We start from the raw sequence: 25,995 nt of genomic DNA, 5'->3' as shown, positions 1-25,995 counted from the left end.
TTAAGACCAGCCACCCATTTAAACCCATACAGAATAGTTACCCATTTCTCCAGTGCTTACCACATTCCTTACTTTTCCCCATCCACTACTTCATTTTTTATATCAAATTCTGCTCTCCTTCCCCTCACGGATAAACTTAATACCCATTGCTAACTTGTTACCTTTTTCTTCATCTACAACCCCATCCTGCTTATCCACTTTTGCTCCATTGCCCAGTTCATGCCAGTTACCCTTTGATGAGATGGCTGCTCAATTGCAACAGTTATGGCGAGGTATATCCTTGACTCCATCTGCGCCCTTCGCCTCATCTCTATTACTTTCGAATCATCAGTTTAACGAAAGCTCTTACTTCGAAGGCTTCGGGGAGTCCTGCTTGTAGTTAGAAGCCAGGGGTTAATGGGACCATTGGGAGAGAATTCGATTTGGAAGACTGAGTCAGGTTTATCCTTGTCTCTTAGGTTAATGCTTTCACTGGCTCCAAGGTTATAATGTTTATTTTTGTGGATAGCAAACAAAAACGTCGCACACACACACACACACACACACACACACACACACACACACACATATATATATATATATATATATATATATATATATATATATTTTATATATATATATATATATATATATATATATATGTATATATATATAGATATGTGTTATATATATATATATATTATAAAATATATACTATATGATATATAATATATATAGATATATATATATAATAATATATAATTATATATATAATATGCATATAGATATATATATATATATATTATATATATATATATATATAAATATGATACAATATTAAATAATAGATATATATATAATATAATTATTATATAGATATATATATAGATATAATATAATTATATATATATATATATATATATGTATATATTATATATATATATTATACTAATCAGCACGAAGGTGGACCATGGAAACATTCTAAAGTCAGCATAATTCTTTATTTCCAACATTTCGTAATAACTCTATTACATCATAAGGGAATCTGTTAAATAATTATTAAAAATGCTCAAAAATTGCTGTAGAAATCAATAAAATTCATAAAATACAAATATATATACAATATATATATATATATATATATATATATATATATATATATATATCAAATATTCATCACTTATAATTCCCCTTCGGTGATATTCCCGAAATAGCGTGAACTGGATATTAAATGACATTTGGAGCTTAATGTTTGTATATAAAATGTCACAGTGATGTGACAAAAATTCACACACACACACACACATATATATATATATATATATATATATATATATATATATATAATATATATATATACATATATATGTGGATGTATGTGTGCGCTTGTGATTTATAGTCATTGATGTAAGATGGTACGAAGAGGAAATATAAATAAAACAGTTAGTGTTGAAATAACAAAACTAAAAAGTTAGAAAAAAAAAAAAAGGATGGACGCTTGAAGTGTAGCTGAGAAACAAAAATGATCACGTATCCTTGCCCAAAAGGATAAAGAAAAAAAAAACCAAAAAAAAAAAAAAAGAGACGAGATTTGTTTTCAATAATTTCTGGGTAAATGTAACGAAACAGTTCGTGGAGGAAAGGAGGCTGGTCTTCTGGGACTTTAATGCAGTCAGAGGTTAATAATTAAATGATTGTCAGAATCAAAGATGCAGATGCAGTAGCACCATCTAAAGAGACTGTAGTCATGTAGTGATGAATGAGTATTTTGAAAAGCATTTGAATGGTGAAATGGAATGAAATATGAAATTTAGACCAACAGCCCATCGTTCAGACCTGTGAGGTCATTCAGCGCTGAAAGGGAAACTCAGAACAGACAGGTTTTAAAGGTGCAAAAGGAGGAAAAGAGGAAAATCTGTATTTCCACTAAGAAATATCTGTCAGGAGAGGGAGGAAAGTAAGACAGAGGACAGAAAATATGAACGGAGGCGCAGTGAAAGGACTGAAATGGGTTGTTGTTTTTGTTGTATTGTGCTTTTACGTTGCATGGAACCAGTGGTTATTCAGCAACGGGACCAACGGCTTTACGTGACTTCTGAACCACGTCGAGAGTGAACTTCTATCACCAGAAATACACATCTCTCACTCCTCAATGGAATGGCCGAGAATAGAACCCGCGACCAACGAGGTGAGACGCTAATACTATACCAACCACACCGCTGAGGCGCTTGAATTGGGTTGGAGCTAGGGGCCGAAGGGACTGCAAAGAACCTTTGGTAATCTTACAGTGCACTGCGTGAGGTGCAACGACGGTACTATCCCCCTAAATAGAGGGCTTTTGCATGATGCAGGAGTGGGTGAAATGAGTTTACACTTACATCTAACAACGTTTATGGAAGTAATTGTTGAGGACGTAGGAAGGGCAGTTAGGAGGTTGCTGAACTGAACGCACCCAGTTGGAGAGATCAGATTAGAAGCAGGAGAGGAGGGATAATGGTGAATGCTTGACTTAGGGTCTTACCAGCTTGTTTCATGCAGATCTAGAGAAAGAAATAGATTCCACAAGAAATAATTCCACCTTACTGTGGCGGCAAATTTTCTTCGCCTCCCCCCCCCCCCCTTTTTTTTTTTTTTATTGAGGACGTGAATGATATATTCCTTCCTAATGGTTACTGTGTGACATTCTATATGAAAGGTCAGCCTAGGCGATTACCCTAAAGAATTATAGTCATCAGTCCAGAAACAGCACCACAAGACTAGTCTTATCACTTTCGCCCCGGATGTTATGGCTTTGGTTCAGTCTGTTTGTTTGTCTTAGTATATATTGGGAGATATAACAATGCAATGTTTGGGGAATTAGTTGTTCAGCCTTGTTACCCCGAAAAGGAGATTGTGCTTCTTTATTTGCTTGTCTGTTTAGTTGTTTTATGAGCTTTGGTTATCAGGATTGCTCAAATGTTTTCTAGTAGCTTTTAACGAACGTGAGTCACGTGACTGGAGGCATGTGGACAGAATTTAGGGAAAATGTATTCTTTGAGAATAAGTGGCAGAATTGTTTGGTGTTAAACGCTTTGTTTCAAATATTCCAGAGTAAGCACTATTACCACAGATTTTGATAAACAAATTTAATCATTATTCTAAGACTCATCTTAACCTGCAAGGTTTCGTTTGAATCTCACGATTAACTGCTTCTAGTCGACATAAGTCTGTGCTGATAAGGATTTCAATTTGGCGGAGATTTCCTTTTTTTTGGATTATTTTCGTTACTAGTGTTTGATTCTTGTAAATTTTACGATGAAGTAAATTTTACGATGAAGTATACTTAAATACCTAGTTTAAGTTTACTCGAATCAATTAACAAGAAGAGCGCGATTTAAAAAGGAAACAGTCAGTCATTAATGCTAGAAAGAAAGGTGCAGAGAGAAAAAGAAAAACATTACGCTTTCGCTCAAAAAGGCGAACAAAATGCAATAGCGGTCTTTTATCTTTGTCGCATTTCATCTCTAAGTTCTGTTTCTCATTACCTTGAATATACGGAACCAAAGAGAAATGAGCCGTTGTAAAGGTTAGAGTCACCGAAGTATAAAATTATACGAGAGATGAAGTTTTCTTTATTGACTTTGGGGCAGCAATCATAAGACGAGTGGAAAGCCTTTATTATGACAGGGCACGACCAATTTCCATTTGTTCTCCTCAGAAGAAGGGAAAACTGTATGAAGATCCCACTACCTGGTATATTTAGTTTCAAAATATTTGCTATAGATGGAATCGACTTGGAGAAGTTATATACCCCTAATGACAATCACAATAAGCAAAAGACTGACATAGATTAAGGCGACGTTAAGAAATTTAAGTGACAACACAAGGCTGGGATAATTTGCTTTGAAAGTTCATTTCTGTTATAAGCAAACTTTTATATGGAACAGCGGCCATTAACTTGCAAAGCAGGTTTCTGCAGGACGGTGAGTTCGTGAGAAAACAAAGCACTGATGAGGTAAGTCAACAATGAATATCCACTGGCAAAAAACAGCAATCTAACTAGATTAATGATAAATCGTGGAGTACCTGAATGAGCTGATGTTAGAAACAGTCAATGCTACTGTCACTGGTACTCCAGGAAACAAATTATACACTCATCTCTATCTATCATAATAAAATCCGAGTAGATCTTTCTTGTTTGTCGGCCCCGGGTGGGGACAGGGTAGGTAGGGGATCGGGAGGATAGGGGAGACATGACACATTCACCCTCTTCCTGCAAACCTGTTTGTCCGACCAGGGTGGGGTTTAGTAGTTAGGGGATCGGGAGGGTAGGGGAGACTGGACAGATCCTCTCCTCCTGCAAACCTGTTTATCCATCCCGGATTGGGACGGGGTAGGTAGAGGATTGGGAGGGTAGTGCAGACATATAACGGGCAGCGCCAGGCTCCAGCACAGTGTAGCGCACTCCATCAAGCTCGTACAGAAAAATGAGGAAAAAGAATCTTGATCAAATATTCCTGTGAGGAAAAGCTTTAGAGGATTACTAAACAGAAGACTTGTTGATCTTGAAGAAAGCAAAGTTATCACTGCTCAGGATAATAGTTACCTCCTCTAACGGAGATTTATGCATAAACAGGAAATAATATGACTTTTTCTTTACGTATAGTGAAAGATTAATAAATAATTTTAAATTCAGTATGGAATTTGCTTCTTTCTCCTCATGTTATCACAATAGTTTACTTTGTTAACTTTAGTAGAATTTACAGGTAAAGAGTGATTGGTTGTATGAAACTTTAGCAAATAAAAAAACAGACAGTGTGGAATTAAGAATGGAAGCAATTTATTGAAGCAAGACACAAAGCTGTCACATTAAATTAGTTTAAAAAAACATATTCCACTAATTTACTGAAATGAATAACAACATTTTGCTTCTCAATAAGTTATGGAAATCACTCAGTGAGAATGTATGCACACCTACGTATATGTGGAATATATCGTATGATTATGCAAGCATCGGAATCTAAAATAGAGGAAAAGAGATCGAGAAATTTCATATAAATATATGCAACCAACAATTCTCTACAAGAAATACTTCTTACAATTATAATGAGCCTTTCGTAATTTAATAAAATGACCTCCAAAATTAAAAAGCGATCGACTGCCGTAAAAACTACCGTAAAATAAAGAGAATATCCACAAAATAAGCATGACTACAACAAAGGCATATCGACATCACAGCTTGTAAGGCCAGTGAAGGATTGAAGGATAAAAAGACTTCATTCAGTACATCGTCTGCGGATCGCGATAGGACCTCGGAAGGCCGAAGACTGCAGGATGCTGGGCCAGAGAGATAATTCCAGTGGCTGATGGAAAATTATGGCAAGCTTTGTCCAAGCATCACTGCCAGACACGTAGATAGTTGTTTAGAATAAACTAATTAAGTTTTTTTTTTGGCGGGGGGTAAGGGAGGGGTGGGAGTGATTAGCGAGATTTTAATAATGGTATGTATGCATATATATACACATACATTTAAACAAAATATATATATATATATATATATATATATATATATATATATATATATATATATATAGATATATATATATATATATGAAGTATTCATCTGTACATACTGCAATTACAGGTAGACAGTCATCTTTTTAATTGATATGAAACAGATGCCCTCACCGATTTGTTCATACCTCCATTCTTCCACATGTAACTGAACAAAAAATGATTTCATTATGGCAATACCAAAAACATAGCAAGAAAATTTTCTAAAAGTTCTCAGGTTGCATTAATTATACATTATACTTTGTAAAAGAAACTTAAGTCATTTTTTACTCTAATGTTACTTCCGTAATACTGGCTCTGATCCGTAAAACTAGCTCTGAAAAAAGGAAAATCATCTCCATCAATACCTACGAGATTTCATCCCATAATTTACCCCGCGCTAATAGGATTCCATTTATTGACTCTACTCTGGCTACAAACGGTTAAGGCTCGGGTGATTAGCACCGCTGCCATATTTTCTCAAACCATTCAAACTTTTCAGGAAAAAGCGTAATAATTTGGTAGACTTTGCAGATTTTTTGAGCGGCGTTGCCATTCCCTCGTGTATCAACGATTACACACACATACACACACACAATTACACACACACATATATATACATATATATATATATATATATATGTATATATATATATATATATATATATATATATATATATATATATATATATATATATATATATATATATATATATATATATATATTATATATATATATATATATATATATATATATATATATATATCTATATATATATATATCTAGGGTGTCCATAAAGTCTTTCCCGGAATTCAGACCTCATTACACACAAACCATGTTAGGTAGAGATATAAGGTTTTCTTCAATTTCAACAACAATGACTAAAGATTTTTTTTACATTACTAATAAATTTCAACACGTGCCCCCTTTGTTGCCCGTAGTACGTCTAAGCGAAATTCTATCTCACGCCAGGTATTCTCCAGCAACTCCATAGTTACCGTTGCTAGAGCTGCTGTTATCAACATTAGGTGCTGGTGTACTGTACACTTTATCCCTGATATAATCCCATAAGAAAAATCAAAAGTCACGACGAAACGATTTTCTAGGACTGAGCTGGAAGGCGTCGCGCGCAGCAACAACGGATGCATCACTCACGCTGGGTCTACCGCTTCTCGTACGGTCATCAACACCTCCAGCCTCTGTGAACTTTTTATACCAGTCTGTAATGCTTTTAACATCTGGTGGATCTCGTCGATAGTCATTTCTGAACTTGCGTTGAATTACAACAGGTGATTTTGTTTCGTGGTACCATAACACACAATGACACCATTTCTGCTATTCTTGTCTCAGCTGGTGGATAGTGATCACAGTGGCATCTGTAGGCAAAAAAAGAAACTTTAGTAATCGCTCAACAGAATGTGAAAGTTGTACGGTCATTTCCACAACAATTTTAAAGTTATCGATTTTATTACAGAATGTGAAAGTTGTACGATCATGTCCACAACAATTTTAATGTTATCTTATATATATATATTATATATATATATATATATATATATATATATGTATATATATATATATGTGTGTAAGTGTATATATATTATATATATAATATATTATATATATATATATATATATATATATGTATGTATGTATGTATGTATGTATGTATGTGCGTAATATTTATGTATATAAGTAAATACGTTAACATACGCATACATACACATGACATACATTACTTTAATACGAAGTCACTTGCAAATAAAAGCAAATAGCTGGGCAGTACTCTCGAATTTGTCCACTCTCAGGTATCCTTAAACTCGAGGTTAATCCTGAAAATGTACCTGTTTGGATTAGGATTAAATGCCTCCTTTGGCAAGATGGGAAACGTGTCAACCCCTCTAATTGCAGGAAAGCTTCACCTTTCATAGCTAGAGTATAGCTCCGACGAAAATTTCCTTTGCTAGCAATCAACAAATTACAGTTTTTCAGTCACATTCGTGTAGTGCTTCAACTGCTCCTTCTAAGGATAATGATTGGATAATTATGGTAGAAGATTTCTTGACAACTGTCGCGAGAAGCCACGACAGTCTATCTTCTTTTTCAGCATTTTCTGCTCTGACTTATTCATATGATACGTTACGTTGCTAAGAGAAAGTCTTCATTTAGAATCAGCCCACTATTTTCTCTCTAATTCATTTTACCTGGAAGAGCACTTTTTTCTACAATATTACTAACACATTATCCTTTATATCGATTGTTTCATACGTTACTCATAGTGAATTAAACCAGATGATTAGCACATCTCCACATCTACTAATATAAAAAAAAAGCTCGAAGAAAAGGCCAATATAAAACAAATAAACACAGAGCAATATAAACGAGACGGAATGCAATAAGTGTCTCAGCCGGCGTCTTTCTTCAAGAGATATCCTGGAAGCACTGCCCAAGAAAAGAACGCAGCCGCGCCATGCTGGAAGCCGAGGGAAATTTCCCCGAAAGTCAAGAGTGACCATCGATAAACACTCGGTTCGCGGAAGTTACAACTCAGGAGGCAGACACGATGCCAACCCTCGGATGATTTTTCTTTTTCTTCAGCTCACTTACGCGATGGAAAAAAAACATCATCGGGGTATCTAGGGATTATTTTTATGAGGGCGTGTCTGTCGTGAGTTAGTTTTGGTGCTCATGTCTCTCCTGCCCGTTTTGTGAAGAAGGATCTTATAGTTTACATAGAAAAAAAATCATCAAGTGATTTACGGCCATAAATACATTGAATGTTCCCCTTTGCAACAAATGAGAAAGCCACAAACCCGTTATTTAGGCTTGAAATGAAATGGGACCTATGAGGTCATTCAGCGCTTAGAGTGAAATTGAGAGCAACAAGGTCTTAAAGGTGTAACAGGACGAAAACTTCGCAGGTGCACTTTGAACCAACTGTCAGGGGGGATGGAGAGTAAGATGGCAGAAAAAGAATATGAACGGGGATACAGTCCAAGGAATGAAGGGTTGCAGCTAGGGATTTAGCCCTAACAAATCAATAATTTAATAGTTTCAAAAAGTCCTCGTCTTCAGGACGACAGTAACATTAACAGTATTTCCTCCAAAAATGACATTAGAACGCATGCGCACGCGTATGTCTGTCAGAATAGCGTATAAAACATTTTAACAAGACTAGCGAGAATCAATAAAAAAGAAGCCAAGAGAAAAGATGAAGGATGGAAGTAGGCTGAGAAAGAGAGAGAGAAATTTTCCCGTCGTGGCCAAGTGAAGAACGATAGCGTATTTCCCAGAGTGACGTTTCCCGCGACAATCTTGAAATTCTGGCGTAGAAATGACACTGAAAGATTGCTGGCGGTCTGGAAGGCGGCCGGGACTCGCAAGCGGCCATGTTTGCTTGGGACTTTTTTCCTCGGGAAGAATGGTCTGATAGGACCAGGGACATTTCTTGAGGACACCAAACAAACAAACTGACACGGATGAAAATTATCATTTTTGAAAGAAGGATGAAGCATGATGGAAAGCTACAGACTCAGCTGACTTTGGACACTCTTTGCTCTTAGATGCTTTCATGTTATAACTCATTTTTCAGACAATGTTACATTTCCATTCTTATTCTCCGAGATAAGAATAATCGGATTTGTCTATCCATTGGATTTATAGGGAAATGTACGAATTATATTTTATCCAACCGATCTCATACTTAATGAGACTGTAATTTAATATTACCTCTAATTTGGATTTGCCTGGGGGTAGCGTAGTCATTCCAATTTCGATCCTCTTTCAGACTACAACTCATTTGGAGAAATTCTGGTTCCTCTGTTTCTCTGACCTACACCCATGACGATTCCATGGAAGCCATTAGTGATCATTCCAGTCTTGACTATTATCCTACTGTGAAACACTACATCTGCACCCACTCTCCCTGACAATTTGCGTGAATTCTGCCTTTCTTTGCCTTTATTTACGCCGACAATTCAATTCGGTATTCATTGGCCATTAAGGCAATCAATGGAACCCAATTGCCGCACAAAACCGCAATAGAATACTTGAGACCCTTTCCAGCAAACAATAAGACGGCTTCTAATTATCCTTTCCGCTCCTTTCTCTCCTATGATGAATGAACATCTCCGCCATTAGTCAGTGATTAACGAGAGAATAATTTCTGTCTTTTGTGGTCTTCTTAACAGATGTGGCTCGACTACAGCCTCCAGTGGAACGCCTCCGACTTCGGCAACATCCAAGTGATTCGTCTTCCAGCAGAGAAACTCTGGAAACCGGACATCATTCTCTATAACAAGTATGAATGCCACTGCTATTGCTGATGTTGGTAATAGTAGTACTTGTATTTTTAGTATCAATATCTGATCTATGATTGTATGACTGTTGTTCAAATACTGTTTGCGGAAGCAGCATTAGTGCCAATGAAGAATACCATTTATTATGAATAAGGTGTCCGGGAAATAGGACATCACAATCAATGACAAGTATGATTGTTGTTCTTATTAATGTACATAACAGAAGTATTAGAATTCCGAGTGTCAGTAGCTCTAAAACGCCGATATTCTCTATAAGTATGATTATTGTATTTAATCTTTATCATTACCAAGAGTAATAGTAGTATTAGAATTATTAGTCTCAGTAACACCACTTTGTAAAATGACATCCTTAATAATATTAGTGTAAGTAGCTCAGGAAATTCAGTAACAGCATATCTCGTACTCGAGCGGTGGTGAGAGCTATGGCTATAATCATAATCATGCTTGGCTAATATTAAAACTTTCCTTTTTTCATTATCTATTTTCTTGTGTGTGATGACGATTGTGATGATAAAGTCGGTGGTAGTGAACGTGATAACTCTCTTTTTATTGGTCACAGAAACCAAACTTCCTCGCATTTATTTTTATCATGATATCATAAAACATTTACAGAACTGGAAGCCGCAACATGTGTCATATCTGGTCCGGTTCTTTCCCCAGTAGAATCAACAAAATCCTCTTACAAACTAAGACCTTTCCTTCCTCGCGGATTCCCTCGACTTTTTGGTTTAGGCAGGAAGGGAATTCTCTCGCTCCTAACTATAATCGCCACTTTTGCGTTTCCTGCTCTGTTCTGGTTTAGATTCTGTTTCATCCAATTCGTTCTGTACAAGACACTCGCACTTGGCTTCACTCTCAGCTTTAAGATGCATTTCTAAACTGTCACACTTTGAGACAAAATCATTTCTCCTTTGCTACATGTTCTAGAATACCTCTTGTTTCTTGTGTTTCTTATTTGTAAATACTTGTATTTTACCTCACACTATGTTTAGGATATATACTAAGTGCAGAACATTCAGGCTAAAATATCCACCATTGCAAGCAAGATCATATTATTTTTTAGTATGCCTCTTTAGATTTTTTTCCCTTGGGGTTGGGTTGTGGAGGGGGGGTGTCAGGCTGGGGTCTCCTTTTAACAAATCATCCTGTACAAAGTTGAAATATCTGTTTACGAGCAGGATGAAAGTAGCATTTTCTCTTTTCATCTCTAATACACAAATCTCTTTCTTTTTTCTCCCCCTTTTCTTTGACTTGAAGGGCATCAGAAGTGTCACTATTCATCTCAGCAACCTCGAAAACTATGAATTAGACACTAATATCTGTCATTTTCGGTTATTTTTACTTTTCACCCCATTCCCACCCCTTCTCACCAACCACTCTATTGAGGCTGAATCTGGTCTCGAAGGGCATCAGTAGTGTCACTATTCATCTCAGCGACCTCGAAAACTACGGATTAGATGGTAATATCTGTTGTTTTCGGTTATTTTTACTTATCACCTCTTCACACCCCTTTTCACCCCCAGCCCCCCATCAGGGCTGAACTTGGACTTGAAGGGCATCAGGAGTGTAACTATTTTTCTCAACGATCTCGAAAAATATGGATTAGACACTAAAATCTGTTGTTTTCGGTAATTATTACATTTTACCCTTTCCCACACAATTCCCCTTTACCCAACCAATGACCCGATTTTAATTCTATTTTGACCATGACCTTCCCCGGTTTGATTTTGACTTATATTTAAAATCTCAACAAAATCGGTCAAGAAATGTGGATTTGTATAGCGTTCATACAAACAGACATATTATCATTTATATCGATAGATAGATAGATAGATAGATAGGTACTGTAACACCCTTCCTTCACTTTTCAGTTCTAATCATTCCTGTTTATCTAGCTAGCTAGCTATCTATCTATCTATCTATCTATCTATCTATCTATCTATCTATCTATCTATCTATCCACATATCCTATCTACCAATCATTGTATCTCACAGATGATGGAAAACCGGCTTTTATGATGTCACTACATCCACCACATTAAAGTGCGTAGGTGTGAATGCATAATATTTACAAATTAATTTCCAGATGCTTGGGGAAAAATCCCTCAGCTGCTTTTGCAACCATGAATAAATGTCAACGGGTCAGAGTCAGCAGCCAGTGCGCCAGTGGTTGTAAATGAAGCTTATTGGCAGTAAACTTTACTGCAATAGTTTGCTAAAGCAGCGCCATAGGGAAAATACCGTCGTAGTCGGATTCATTAGCGAGAATTTTTGGATGATCAAAAGTCAGTTATTTGCTATGCGAAGACAACAGCAAGCTGATTTAAGTTCCATATCTGTGTTTTAATCATAGGCAGCCCAGTACGTTGCTGTGTACGATATGTGTCTTCAGAAAAGGGATTTCTAAGTTAGTTTCCTGCGATGGAGGAAATTGCAATCATTTCTCGCTACGAAATTTCTGAGATTTTCATGATAAAAACAACCATATGTCAGGAATGAGAAATCTTCCAGAATGCCACGAAAGAAGAAACTGAGAAATGAGGGTACTTTTCATCTTTTAATTCCTTGGTCAAAGTTAGTTTCCTTCATTAGCGTTTATTTCCAAACGAACTGCTGTCCAATTTGTCTGTTGCTCGAAAATTGGCAAATAAAATTCCTGCCAACCGCGTGAAAGCAACGTCACGAGGTTAATTATTTCGCATTTAGATTAAAGTATTTTTCATTTGGAAAAGATTTTGTTAACAATAGTTGTGGTTTGTTTGTACCTTAGATGGCATTACTTCATACCTTTTCTTTTTTACGTACATACTATTAAGCTTTTATACATACTAGTAAAGTTAAAACGAAAGATATTTTTTAGTTTCTAAAGAACTCATGAAGAAAGAGAGTACCTGGAACTTTAACTTTGGGCAGATTTTATGAATATTGGACCTGCACAGCCACTTATTTTTATTGGGTGTATTTACTCAGGTGATAAACCAGGAAATTGCTCTCCTTAAGGTACGCCCTGGGATCTCTCTCTCTCTCTCTCTCTCTCTCTCTCTCTCTCTCTCTCTCTCTCTCTCTTTTCATTTTCACACAGTTTTATTCTCGCCAACACAACCATCCTGAATTGTAAAACCTGCTCCTAGAGATAAGTGAGTACATGATGTCTCCTTGGGTGGACTAATAAGTCTTTGAGTACGACGAGAACACAGGCATAGATAAACTCTGGGAAGCTTTTCTAGACGAATACACAGAAAACGCTCTAGTTGTATATCATTAAGGCAAATACTAACAAATGGCAACCCTCAGCCTAAGTGGTTAAACAGAGAAATTAAAAATGAAATAAGAGAAAGAGACAGACTGCACAAATCAATGAACTTACACCCAACACCAGTAGAAGAAAGCAGGCATAAAGAACTCTGTAGATTGGTGGACAAATTAGTAAGAATTGCAAAGATAAATGATGATAAGAGAGTTGCATCAGTTTGTAAAGAAATCCCAAAAGAATTCTTTGCGCATGTTAATAGTAGGAAACCAATAAAAAATAGCATAGGTCCCCTAAGGGGCAATAGAGGTAACCTGGTGAACTCAGACTTGGAAAAAGCAGTTACTGAATAAGTTTTTTACTAGTGTTTTTCACAATTGACGACACTACCTCAATACCGGAACCTGCTATTAAATATGAAGGGGCAGAACCGTTGGACAAAATGATATTTACAGAAGAGGACATTAAAAACAAAGTAGACAGACTCAGCAAGTTCAAATCTCCTGGCCCGGATGGGATTCATCCAAGAGAAATTAATAAACTAAAAGAGGAGATAGTTCCACACCTACATAAACTCTACAGAAAAAGTGCTGAACAAAGAGAGGCACCAAATGGATGGAAACTAGGTAATGTGCCCCCAGTTTATTAAAAAGATCCAAGAGAAGAGCCGGGAAATTTTAGAACAATCTGTCTAACGACGGTCGTGTGTAAGATTTTTGAGTCCATAATTGCAGATCAAATTGTGGATCACACTGATAGAAACAACTTGTTTTTAAACAGCCAACACGGTTTCAAACAAAACAGATCCTGCCTATCAAACCTCTTGGAGTTTTTCATGACCTGCTTGGTATTTACGACAGTAGTAGAGCAATAGATATACTCCACTTAGATTTCCAAGAGGCCTTTGGCAAAGTTCCACACAAGAAACTAATGACAAAAGTTAGAGGTTTAGGAATTGTAAGAGAAATAGCAGACTGGATCGAAGACTGGCTAACTTACAGAAAACAGAGTCGTAATTAATGGTGAAGAATCAGAATGGGCATATGTAAACAAGCGGAGTTCCTCAGGGTTCTGTCCTTGCCCTCTCTTGTTTTTTATTTACATTAATGATATTGATGTCGGCTTAACTAGCAGGATAGCCAAATTTGCAAATGACACCAAACTAGGTGTAAATGCAAGCCTTTAAACTTGGAAATGCCCTAACTTGGATAAGTGTAGTGTTACAAATAGGAACAAACAACCACCATGCCAGCTACATGCTGCCTGGGAATGACATAAATAGTGTAGAACGAGAGAGGAACCCTGGAGTTATTATTACTAAGGACTTAAAATCCACAAAACAGTGCATCAAAGCTGAAAAGACGGCACAGAAACTAGTGGGATACATAAAGAGACAGTTCAAATACAGAAACAAGGAAACGGTGCTGCAGCTCTACACATCAATAGTTAGACCTCATCTTGAATATGCAGTACAGTTTTGGTCACCAACACTAAGAAAAGGCTCACATAGTTTAGAAGGGGTACAAGCAAGAGCCACAAAGTTAATTCCATCCATCAGGCAAATAGGTTACTGACGACGACTAGAGGGCCTGAACATATATGGCTTAGAAACACGACGATTGCGAGAACAATTAAGAGACACATTTAAAATACTGAAAGGCAAAGCAAAAACAGAAAGTAACCCATTTACATTAAATGAAAACCAGACAAGAAATAATGGATGGAAACTAGAACTGAAGAGATACAACACATCCCATTGCGGGAACTTCTTTACATACAAGATATGTGACATATGGAATAAATTGCCACCAGAAGTTGCAAACAGCAACACTGTGGAAGATTTGAAAATAATGCTAGACAAAATCATTAGGAGATAAGTGAGCACACGATGGACTGAAGTCTTTGAGACCTCCTAATCCTTGTAACTCCTATCCTTGTAACTCTCTCTCTCTCTCTCTCTCTCTCTCTCTCTCTCTCTCTCTCTCTCTCTCTTTTAATTTCACAGCGATTTTCTCCCCTAAAATGCAGCCTATTTTTTCTCTCACACACAAATACGTCTTTATCTCTCTCCTGCTATCTTTCTCTCGCTCCCTCAACTTCACACAAATCTCTATTCTTCAGACCAAACCTCTTTTTCTAGCACATGAACAAACATCTATCTCTCTCCCTCACAGACACACACACACACACACACACATAAATATCGTACAAACAAACACACACACTGAGATCATCTACCAAGCAAACCCATTTTTTCTTACTTGCACGTACACCTCTCTCTCTCTCTCTCTCTCTCTCTCTCTCTCTCTCTCTCTCTCTCTCTCTCTCTCATAGGGCTTTCTCTCTCTCACTCTTTATTTCACAGTTCTCCATCAAACATAGTCTCTCTCTCTCTCTCTCTCTCTCTCTTCTCTATTAATTTCATAGGGCTCTCACTTTATATATTTCACAGTTTTCCCATCAAACTCAGTCAGTCTCTCTCTCTCTCTCTCTCTCTCTCTCTCTCTCTCTCTCTCGTCTACGAATCTTCACGTGGCCTCTCTTTCGCATAGCTTCTGCTTTATGGCGGAGTTTTCTGTCACTCGCAGTAATTTATCGCACCCTTTTCTCTCTCTCTCTCTCTCTCTCTCTCTCTCTCTCTCTCTCTCTCTCTCTCTCAACGTCGCTTATTGGCACACGAGGCACAGAATGAGTTGATATGTAGGGCAGGATCTAGTTTGAAAAATAGAAAAAAGGAGAGAGAGAGAGAGAGGGAAGGGGGGTTTGTTTAGTGGATGATCTAAATGTGTGTTTGTTTTGATACGGTATTAATTGCTTGTGTGTGAGAGAGAGAGAGAGAGAGAGAGAGAGAGAGAGAGAGAGAGAGAGAGAGAGAGAGAGACCTTTCTTGTATCTTGTAGGCAGGAGATAGACAAGGGAAATGCTGGGAAGAGTATTTGCTAAGAACGCGGAATCAGATGCAAGAGAAAGGTGTGACGATCAAGCGAACTTACGGGAGCTGCAGAGAAAGACGCATATAAAAGAAGTAATAATATGGCGCCTCCAATTGCACTTTCAAAGGAAACTGAAAGTCTGTGCAAGCAGTCTTCCACGTGAAATTAAAAATATCATCTTGGATCAGAGAAGAAAAGAAACTATTCGTTTAACAAGGGGGATAAATGAAAAGAAGTAGTACTTAAAGTTTTATACCACACCAGATAGAAATTATTGAAATATAGCTTCGATGTAAAAAAAGAAGAAATGAGAGAAATATGGGCTTGCAACAGAAAAGAAGTTCATTCCTTCTTTAAAGCTAAATCAAAGTTTTATTGACAGGCAAAATGCTCATTAAAACCACCTGTTGGTCAAGGCGTTCTGTGTCAGAAGTTCTTCAGGCATGAAGATGTGGGTGGTGGCATGTCTTCCGGATTCCCCATTAAACAGCAGGTTTCCCATATATACTGTGAGCACGACGTCTTTTCAGTAAATGGCCAGCAATGTCCATGGTAAATGTATATGAATTTCAAAACAAGAGCGATAGCGATTCTAAAATGTTGCCACTTTCCAATTAGTGATTGAGCTAGAAAGGTCAATTTCCGTCTAGAAGCCAAGGCAGAAAGGGAGTGTATCTATTTTGTCGGAGCATTCATTAACCGTCCACACTCTTTGTTCTTTTCATCTTCTTCTGCTTCCCTTCTCCCCCTACCCGGATGCTCCCTACAACAGCCATCTAAAACCATATATCTAGTTTACGGCTTAGAATACAGGAAGAACAATTGCTTCAAAAATCGCCCAGGATCGAACCCAGGACTGTTCACTAGTGGAGCAATTATGGCACCGCTGACGCATGATACTCAAGACCTTTAAGGAATGCTGCAGTAACGAGTTCGCTATGCCAGACGCCGGCTACTAGCAAGTCCCACTGCACATCAGCTTGAGTGACGGGCTAGCACCCTCACCCTAAATATATTTGATGTAAACAAGAAGGGTCCAACTTCCTGGCATCACCTTCTCTACTGGTGAAAAGAGAATAGTGGAAATACACATACACATATATACGTGTATATATGCATATATATATATATATACATATATGGGTATATATACAATATATACTATATATGTGTGCGTTGTGTGAGCGCTTGCTTACTTGCTTGCATGTGTGCATAATCATCAAAGGAAATACGCAAGATAGAGACGAAAATTGCTTTTTCTAATGTTCTGTTTTTGGGCAAAACAAAAAAATTCCGTTTTCATGAAGGTAACTTCATTATATCGATTCAAGAGAAACGCATTTTCATTATCTTTTTAGCATGCCAGAAGTGTCCTCATGGCGAAAGAGTCCAGCGATAAAAATTAGCTTTAAAAACAAATAACCCAATTATTTTGATGACTACCAAAAAGGCAAAAATCATGTCGAGAGCGAGATCAATCAGATCCACTGAGCCAATTATCTGTCATTAGGAGACGAGAGAGACAGACAGACAATGAGAGAGAGAGAGAGAGAGAGAGAGAGAGAGAGAGAGAGAGAGATTCATGCCAAAGACCAAGGGCTGGGACCTTTGAGGGCATTCAGAGCTGAAACGGAAATTGAGTTAAAAGTTTTGAAAGATGTAACAGGAAGAAAACCTCTCAGTTGCACTATGAAAAAATTGTTGGGAGAGGATGCAAAGTAAGATGGAAGACTGAGTATATGAACGGAGATACAGTAAAAGGAAGAGTATGGGTTGCAGCTATCTGCCTGAGTGGCAGAAGGGGGGCGCTGACAAAGAACCTTTAAGTAATGCCTGCAATGCTGCGTAATAAGTGCACTGGCGCACTACCCTTTACGAGAGAGAGAGAGAGAGAGAGAGAGAGAGGAATTGGGGGTTGGGGGGGGATGGGGGGAGGGGGGGGGGGGCCCCGGGGGGGGGGGGGGGGGGGGGGGGGGGGGGGGGCGTTTGAGTGACCGAATATAAGCCTGTGAGACTTCGACTCCCGTGACACTTTTTCGTCAGTGATAAATTAGACATTTCGTAAAAGCATCCGCTTCGTCCAGGAACTCGTACATCATATTTCGTATGACCTGACATTCAGCAATATAGGGTCAGCGTTGTAAATCACAACGAAATTCTGACGTACAAAAACCCGCTAGGCCAGCAAAGACAGAAGTCTCTAAAAAGAATTGGCAACGCAGGTCCTTTTGGATTAGTTCATATTGGTTACCAAGAACGAGTCAACAGCAAATAGCTTGATGACTATACATAAAATGACACCAATGTAAAGGAAAAACTTATGTATTATTATTATTATTATTATTATTATTATTATTATTATTATTATTATTATTATTATATATTATTATTATTCATCAGATCAACCCCTATTCATACGGAACAAGGCCACGGGAGCCATTAACATGAAATTCAAGCTTCCAAAGAATATGGTTTTCATTCAAAAGAAGTGACAGACGATCACAGGAAACGCAGAAAGAAAAGATCAGTTATTAGAAAAGGAAAAGAAGATAAAATCATAAATAATAGACAAAAATATAAATAAATCATCCAAATACAATGTGAATTGTATTAGGATAGTAATGCATTGCATCTTCGCTTGAACGTTTGAGGTTCTACTTGCGCACCTGTGAAAGTGAAAGATCTCTACTAAAATGCAACTAATGAAATCAAACTTATGAACATAGCGGGAAAGTAAACCAGAACACCGTATCATACCCTTTTCTGCTTCCAAAAGCTATAGGAAATAAATCTTGCAGAGTGCTTTAGAATCGCAATGATAATCAGAATCGTCTGTTATTCTCTAAAATTATAAAAAGCATTTACCGTCACATTTCGAAGCTGCTTTGAAAACCCCTTCGTTGGACTGTTGCCGGGTTTGTTAGAGTTTAATGGCGTGTAAACAAATGATGGGCGTCTTGCGAATACCATCCATCATGTTACACCCCCACAGGTCTAGGCGTTAACGCAGAAGCTCGTTTGTTCTTCCTTCTGTTTTCCTGTCAGCCGAGAAAAAAACACTCAAAGATATTCATATACTATTTGGTATGTTTGATCACCTATGGTGTAGAAGCATACGACTGGACTAAAGGCTTTTTAAAGAAATCAACTTAGAGAAAATTTAATATTACGTTATAAGAACACCGTAATGTAATATACAGTATATATATATATATATATATATATATATAATATATATATATATATATATATATATATATATATATATATGCGTGTGAGTGTGTTTTACATATACTCCTTTTCCTCTTACAAAGATGGCTCCAAATGATCTTTCAATTCTGATTCTCAGTTAGTATCCAGAGATGAAAGTCTTAGGCCATACATTTTCCCCTCTGGCTACAACCCACAACTGCCTACTACCAACAGGGAACCTAATTCTCTACTTAGGAGGACTTGTGGAAGAAGAGCATAAAAGTTCGTTCGTGTAGGTTTTTGGAGTAAATGTAAATGGAGGGGCAAAACCTCTGGAAAAGGAAGTCAACGAGGAAATGTTGGACAAAATCTCCTTTTCATATGGAACAAGCCCACAGACGCCATTGACTTGAACTCCAGCTTCCAAAGAATGTGGTATTTATTAGGAAGAAGTAAGACGAGGTAAAGGGAAATACAGAAAGAAGAGACCCCATTCATTTAAAAGAAAACACAAATAAAAAAATTATCAGTTCGACAGCGAGGCATATTTACTGCATATTGATGCTGCTGTTCAGCGAATCTGGTTGCTCTCGGTAGATAAAGGGGATCAGGGATCAACTGTGAATGTGAAAGATCTCTGTTGAAATACAACTTTTGAAAAGTGACAAATAAGAGACCATCCGTTGATGGTCCAAGTCATAACTGCTGCTGTTAGGAACAACTTAAATGAAGAGATGTTTGATTCTGAACGAAAGAGTAACAGAGGCTAATAAGGGGGTTGAATTATGTTTGCTGTAGTAAGAAAATACGGCTGAAAGAGATTAATGTAAAGAAAATGAAGAATTAAATGACTGAATAATCTGCATGGGCGAAAAAAAAGTTATCAAAGTGATGGTCACACAGACAGAATTAAGGACACGATGGTGAAGAACGTGTAATTTAGAAGTCTACGAACGAAGTTGAGGAGACCTGTAGTTGCTGGAATTGACTAAGCTTTGAGGAAGCCTGAGAGAGCGTGGAGGTAACTACAGCATGCCAGAACTGCATGCTCTACCCACTCGACGTGCAGCTGATGAACCCGGAGTCTGCACTCATGCTATACCTGGACAAATTATGTTCAAATATGTTAATAATTGCTCTCAACAGGAAGGTTCATGGAAGCATATACATAAAAACACCAATTTCAACTGTTGCTGTGAATGTTTTTTTAAATTAAAAATATTTTTCATAATAGTACCGAATATTAAATAAAATAAAGAATAAAAGTTTCATAACTAAGATTTCGAGGGACATTTGACAGAATGAACCAAAATGGTAATTTTGTTGTCTGGCTAAAATTACTTACTCAAATAAAGTTGAAAGACTAGACTCCTGAGAAGTAGGTATAAACTATAATCTTTAGATGAAATTTTAATTTTAAAAAAACAACTTGTAAATTTTAGTCTCAGGGCCTTAGAATTCATCATTTAGTCAAGAGTTAAGTCTACCTTTCCCTACCGTCTAGGTACCTCACACCTTCTCACTTTCTCCTCGCAGTGCCGACAGCCAGTACAACACAGCCATCCTGAGCACCAACATCATCGTGACGTCAGACGGCAACGTCACGTGGTTATCGTCGGCGATCTTCAAGTCGTCGTGTTCGATCAATGTCGAATTCTTCCCGTTCGACGAGCAGAAGTGCGTCATGAAGTTCGCGTCGTGGACCTACGACGGATTTCAGGTCAGTGAATGTGCGCTAGTGTGATTATTTTTTAATAAATTAACCCGCTGCCCTCTCAAACAAGGTTGCTATTGTTATGTATGACTGAAGGTACTTATACCTGCTGTACATATGCACGCACGCACGCATGCATCAAGGTATATTGTGCGCCGTTTCTAGGATCACACTCTTCTGCATGAGTCCTGGAGCTACTTCAGCCTTTAGTTTTCCTATATTCCTTTTCAGGGATCTTGGGATCATGCCTAGTGTTCCTAAGATTATGGGTTCAATTTCCACTGGCATATCCCATATCCTTCTTATTTCTATTTTCAGATCATGATACATATCCATTTTTTCCCTCTCTTTCTCTTCAACTCTGGTGTCCCATGGTATTGCGACATCAATGAGTGATACTTTCTTCTTGATTTTGTCTATCAACCTCACGTCTGGTCTATTTGCACTTATAACTCTATCTGTTCTGATACCATAGTCCCAGAGGATCTTTGCCTGATCGTTTTCTATCACTCCTTCAGGTTGGTGCTCGTACCACTTATTACTGCAAGGTAGCTGCTGTTTCTTGCACAGACTCCAGTGGAGGGCTTTTGCCACTGAATGATGCCTCTTTTTGTACTGGTTCTGTGCAAGTGCCGGACATTTGCTTGCTATGTGGTTTATGGTTTCATTTTTCGTATTGCACTTCCTACATATGGGAGAGATGTTATTTCCATCTATCGTTCTTTGAATATATCTGGTTCTTAGGGCCTGATCTTGTGCCGCTGTTATCATTCCCTCAGTTTCCTTCTTGAGCTCTCCCCTCTGTAGTCATTGCCATGTGTCATCGCTGGCTAGTTCTTTAGTCTGTCTCATGTATTGTCCGTGCATTGGTTTATTGTGCCAGTCCTCTGTTCTGTTTGTCATTCTCCTGTCTCTGTATATTTCTGGGTCTTCGTCTACTTTTATCAGTCCTTCTTCCCATGTACTCTTTAGCCACTCGTCTTCACTGGTTTTCAGATATTGCCCCAGTGCTCTGTTCTCGATGTTGACGCAGTCCTCTATACTTAGTAGTCCTCTCCCTCCTTCCTTTCGTGTTATGTATAGTCTGTCCGTTTTTTGCTCTTGGGTGTAGTGCTTTGTGTATTGCCATATGTTTTCCTAGTTTTTTTTTTTTTCTGATCTATGCTGCGGGAGTTCTGCCTTCGTCCATTCCACTATCCCTGCGCTGCATCTGATTACTGGCACTGCCCATGTGTTTTATGGCTTTTATCATATTTCCGGCGTTATTATTATTATTATTATTATTATTATTATTATTATTATTATAATTCGTGTGTATATAATATATATATATATATATATATATATATATATATATATATATATATATATACATACATATATATACATATATATATATCACATATATATACATATATATATATATATATATATATATATATATATATATATATATACATATATATATATATACTATATATATATATATATATATATATATATATATATATATATATTAATATAGTGAAATACTACTGTTCACACAAATGACTATATCTGTTCATGTGTATGTGTGCGTGTACATGCTGAATCAAATAAAAAAAAAAACAAAGGATAATCCTACCAGAGGTCCTTGAAATCCTTCAACTGAACAGCCATCAGAAAACGCAAGACCGCAGCAAGATCCTCGGTCGAGACCTATGGAAACAAACGCAATAAAATTAGCAAGTAAATCGGTTACGACAACTTATTATAGACATAGTTTCTGAAATAGTTTGTGAAAATTAATCAAAGAACGAAATTCAGTTTAGCAGGCTTCGCTGGTCACAAGGATCCCCCTCAAGATCAAATGGATCAGTCGTTGATCCTCTGGATGCCTTGCCAAGAAGTTTTAGAAAGATCTGTAGAATTTTTTTTTTTTTTTTTTTGGTTAGCTTGTCATTTCTCCAAAAGGTGTTGCACTTGAACAAGCAATGATAATTAAACATCAACTGCCTTACTTCTTTCCTGAAATAAGTTTAATAAATGATAAATTTCTGTAAGATTCGTCATTACTATTTTAGTGTTTAAAAACAAAAATAAACGTACATGTACAAAACCCTAGAACGTGAAGGTAAAGAATAATTATAAAAATAAAAAAGAAGAAAAAACACACAGAGTGAAAGACCCAAGTCTCAAATATGAAATGGGGAGCATCAAATAGGCTTTCTATCTCACAGTCGGGCGAGTTTTACAGCAGCCGTTATTTTTCAACAACATCCTGAAGAACGGCTAAAATCCCAGTCCTCAGTTTTTATCTATTATTTTTTTCCAAATGTTTTATCTTCCCCCGGAAAATATTAAGAGTCGATACCTTCTACGTCCACGGAAACACTAATTAAACCTCTGTGACACGATGCCTTAGAGGTTAGAATCCCACGCGAGAATTCTCGCCAAATTTACCTGAGAGCGGTTATTCCACAGGGCGACCTCAACTTCTAATCTGTTCTAATTACCAGGGTTTGAACAGTTCTAAAAATGGACGGACTCCTAAAGGAATTAAAACTGAATCCCTTAACTTCAACTTCACCCACAGTCTGGTCGGTCTTTCGTTATATTATCTTATATTGAGCATTTTACTGAACCTGTACACATTCTCCAAAAGGACAGCTAAACTGGTTCTTTATCTCTTTCTCGCTCATATCCTTTCACAAACACACATATATTATATATAATTTATATTCATATAAATATTATATATTATATATATATATATATATATATAATATATATATATATATATATACATAAAAGTGAAATATGATTGCATGCTTATTAGTATGTTTGTTTGTGTGTTGGTGCTCTATAAAAATCCAAACCGCTTAACCGGTCTCCATAAAATTTGGCACGTGCCATCATTTGACCCAACTTAGATAATAAGGTAGGTTTCAAACCCGTATCCCCTCCCCCTTTCCCCTCCCTTTGTAAATTATGTGGTAAATAAACTCTTGGTTTATCATACACCATGTCATGTACTCGAGAGTCGAAACCATAGAAATGTATTATTGAAAACGCTTTCAGTCACCACAGTAATACCTGAATAAAAAGGACAGAGCATAGTAATACCTTGTTAAAGAGACAGACAATACAGTAATACCTGGATAAAAGGGACAGTCACCAAGGTAATACCTGAATAAAAGGGACAGACCGAACAGTAATACCTGGATAAAAGGGGCAGTCCCCACGGTAATGTCTGGATAAAATAGACAGTCGCCACAATAATACCTGGAGAAAATGGACAGTCACTACACTAATACTTAGATAAGAGGGACAGACAGCATAGTAATACCTGGATGAAATGGACAGTTACCACAGTAATGCCGATATAAAAAAGGACAACCTTTCCACTGTTCATTCCCCCTACACGTAGGCTGTCATTCAGTTTTCCTGGGCAAGGCCGAGTTGGTCAGCTAATATATATATATATATATATATATATATATATATATATATATATATGTGTGTGTGTGTGTGTGTGTGTGTGTGTGTGTGTGTGTGAGTGTGTGTTTGTGTGCGTGTGTGTGTGTGTGTGTGTGTACCTCCATATAAAGTGACTCAAGAGAAAGAATAACATAAGTCAAGGTCACATGCACTTTCACATACATACAAACATGTATTCTGTACAAACATTGACACTATTTCGACTGAGCTTTTGTAGGAGCTGATTGTATTACTGTTAGTAACATTTCCAACAAGTTTAATCACCTTTATACATTAGTCGCATACTGGGTAAATTACCTTGCTGAACAGTCAGTGCTGTGTTGATGTCGAGGATATGGCTCTATAACATTTCACACTGTCAATCAACACTATGAAGTGAAAAATATTGAATCCGTTATTTTAGGGTAATTAAATTTTTTGCAAAAGCCTTGAAGAAAAATCTCTATAACTATAATTACGATGAAAAAGCGGTCTATATGCACAAAACCAAACAAATAAAATGGGAAACTGTAAGCATTAGGATCTGAATCCGTCATAAGTAACATTTTTCTAGACTATCGCAGACACGCTCGTCTCTCTGTCGTCATGAAAGTTTGAAATCTGACAGATCCTTGTTTAAGGAAAAGTTATTTACTTGTCTCTCTAAAGCCAAGTGTGAAACTTTACATTCATCTTAACGTAAGAGAAAGGAAGCGTTTTTGTGCATCTATAAATTGTAAGACAGGAGAAAATACCAATACAGAGTGCCAGTTCCTTTCACTTTGCAATCTCCCCGAGGTCTAAAGCTTGAAGCTTGATGTTCGCGGTCCTTACAAAAGGGAAAGGAAAATATCCTTCGCGTATCCTCAATCGTGGCCCCTGAAGCAGCGACCAGAGGAAAGAATTCCGGGATGGACTTCATTCCGGACTGTGGAAGTGTCAAGATGACGTAAAGATATGAGGTCGTCATCGACAGACTGACATCAGCCCTACTTTACAGCGGAGAAGGAAAGAGAAGGGGAAGAATTTATATCGCCGCACTACAATCATATTGTTAAGCCTCACCCTTCCGCACCATTTCGTCAACTATTCGGCCTATTTCTCAGAAGACTTTTTCGTGGCTTTGGCTGTTGCAAGAGAGCGTGCGCGGGAAGAATTGCAAGGCAAAAAGTTTCGGTCATGTGCGCTTACGATTTCGTGATTTCCTGGAAGTTCCTAATCCATTCAAGGGGGCATTAGTTAAATTACTTATTTCAAAACATTTATCGGAAATGTCAAAATGGGTTATGGTCTCTGGATATGACTGAAGAATAATCGTAGAAATTAATCAGTGACAAGAAGCTAATTTGTACTCAAATTCTCTGATGTAGTAATCTTAGTGATATTAAAGTTAATTACATACCCAATACTTTTTACTCAAAAATTTTGAATGTTACCATGAATTCATAAGATTTCATGCGATATATACACACACACACACACTTATATATATACGCTATATATATATATATATATATATAGATATATATATATATATATATATATATATATATATACATTTATATACAAAAATGTATACGTATAATAATATATGTTGTAGGAAGCACACTGAGATT

The 25,995-nt window shown here is 37.1% G+C and overlaps 1 protein-coding gene across 4 annotated transcripts in view; it reads left to right on the top strand.

Moving 5' to 3' along the window:
- Positions 1–25,995, top strand: part of LOC135219588 (neuronal acetylcholine receptor subunit alpha-10-like) — a 403,272-nt gene that overhangs the window by 338,055 nt on the left and 39,222 nt on the right. For all 4 annotated transcript variants that reach the window (XR_010315468.1, XR_010315467.1, XM_064256476.1 and 1 more), the window contains exons 5-6: positions 9,703–9,812; positions 20,743–20,926. Coding sequence is in view for 2 of the 4 variants with exons in the window: in XM_064256476.1 (XP_064112546.1) it covers positions 9,703–9,812; positions 20,743–20,926 (294 nt within the window). In the remaining 2 variants the exon portion in view is untranslated. The remainder of the gene's footprint in view (positions 1–9,702; positions 9,813–20,742; positions 20,927–25,995) is intronic.

This window comes from Macrobrachium nipponense, chromosome 1 (assembly GCF_015104395.2).
Source record: "Macrobrachium nipponense isolate FS-2020 chromosome 1, ASM1510439v2, whole genome shotgun sequence".
Classification (NCBI taxonomy): Eukaryota; Metazoa; Arthropoda; class Malacostraca; order Decapoda; family Palaemonidae; genus Macrobrachium; species Macrobrachium nipponense.
This window is presented reverse-complemented; position numbering and strand designations above follow the sequence as displayed.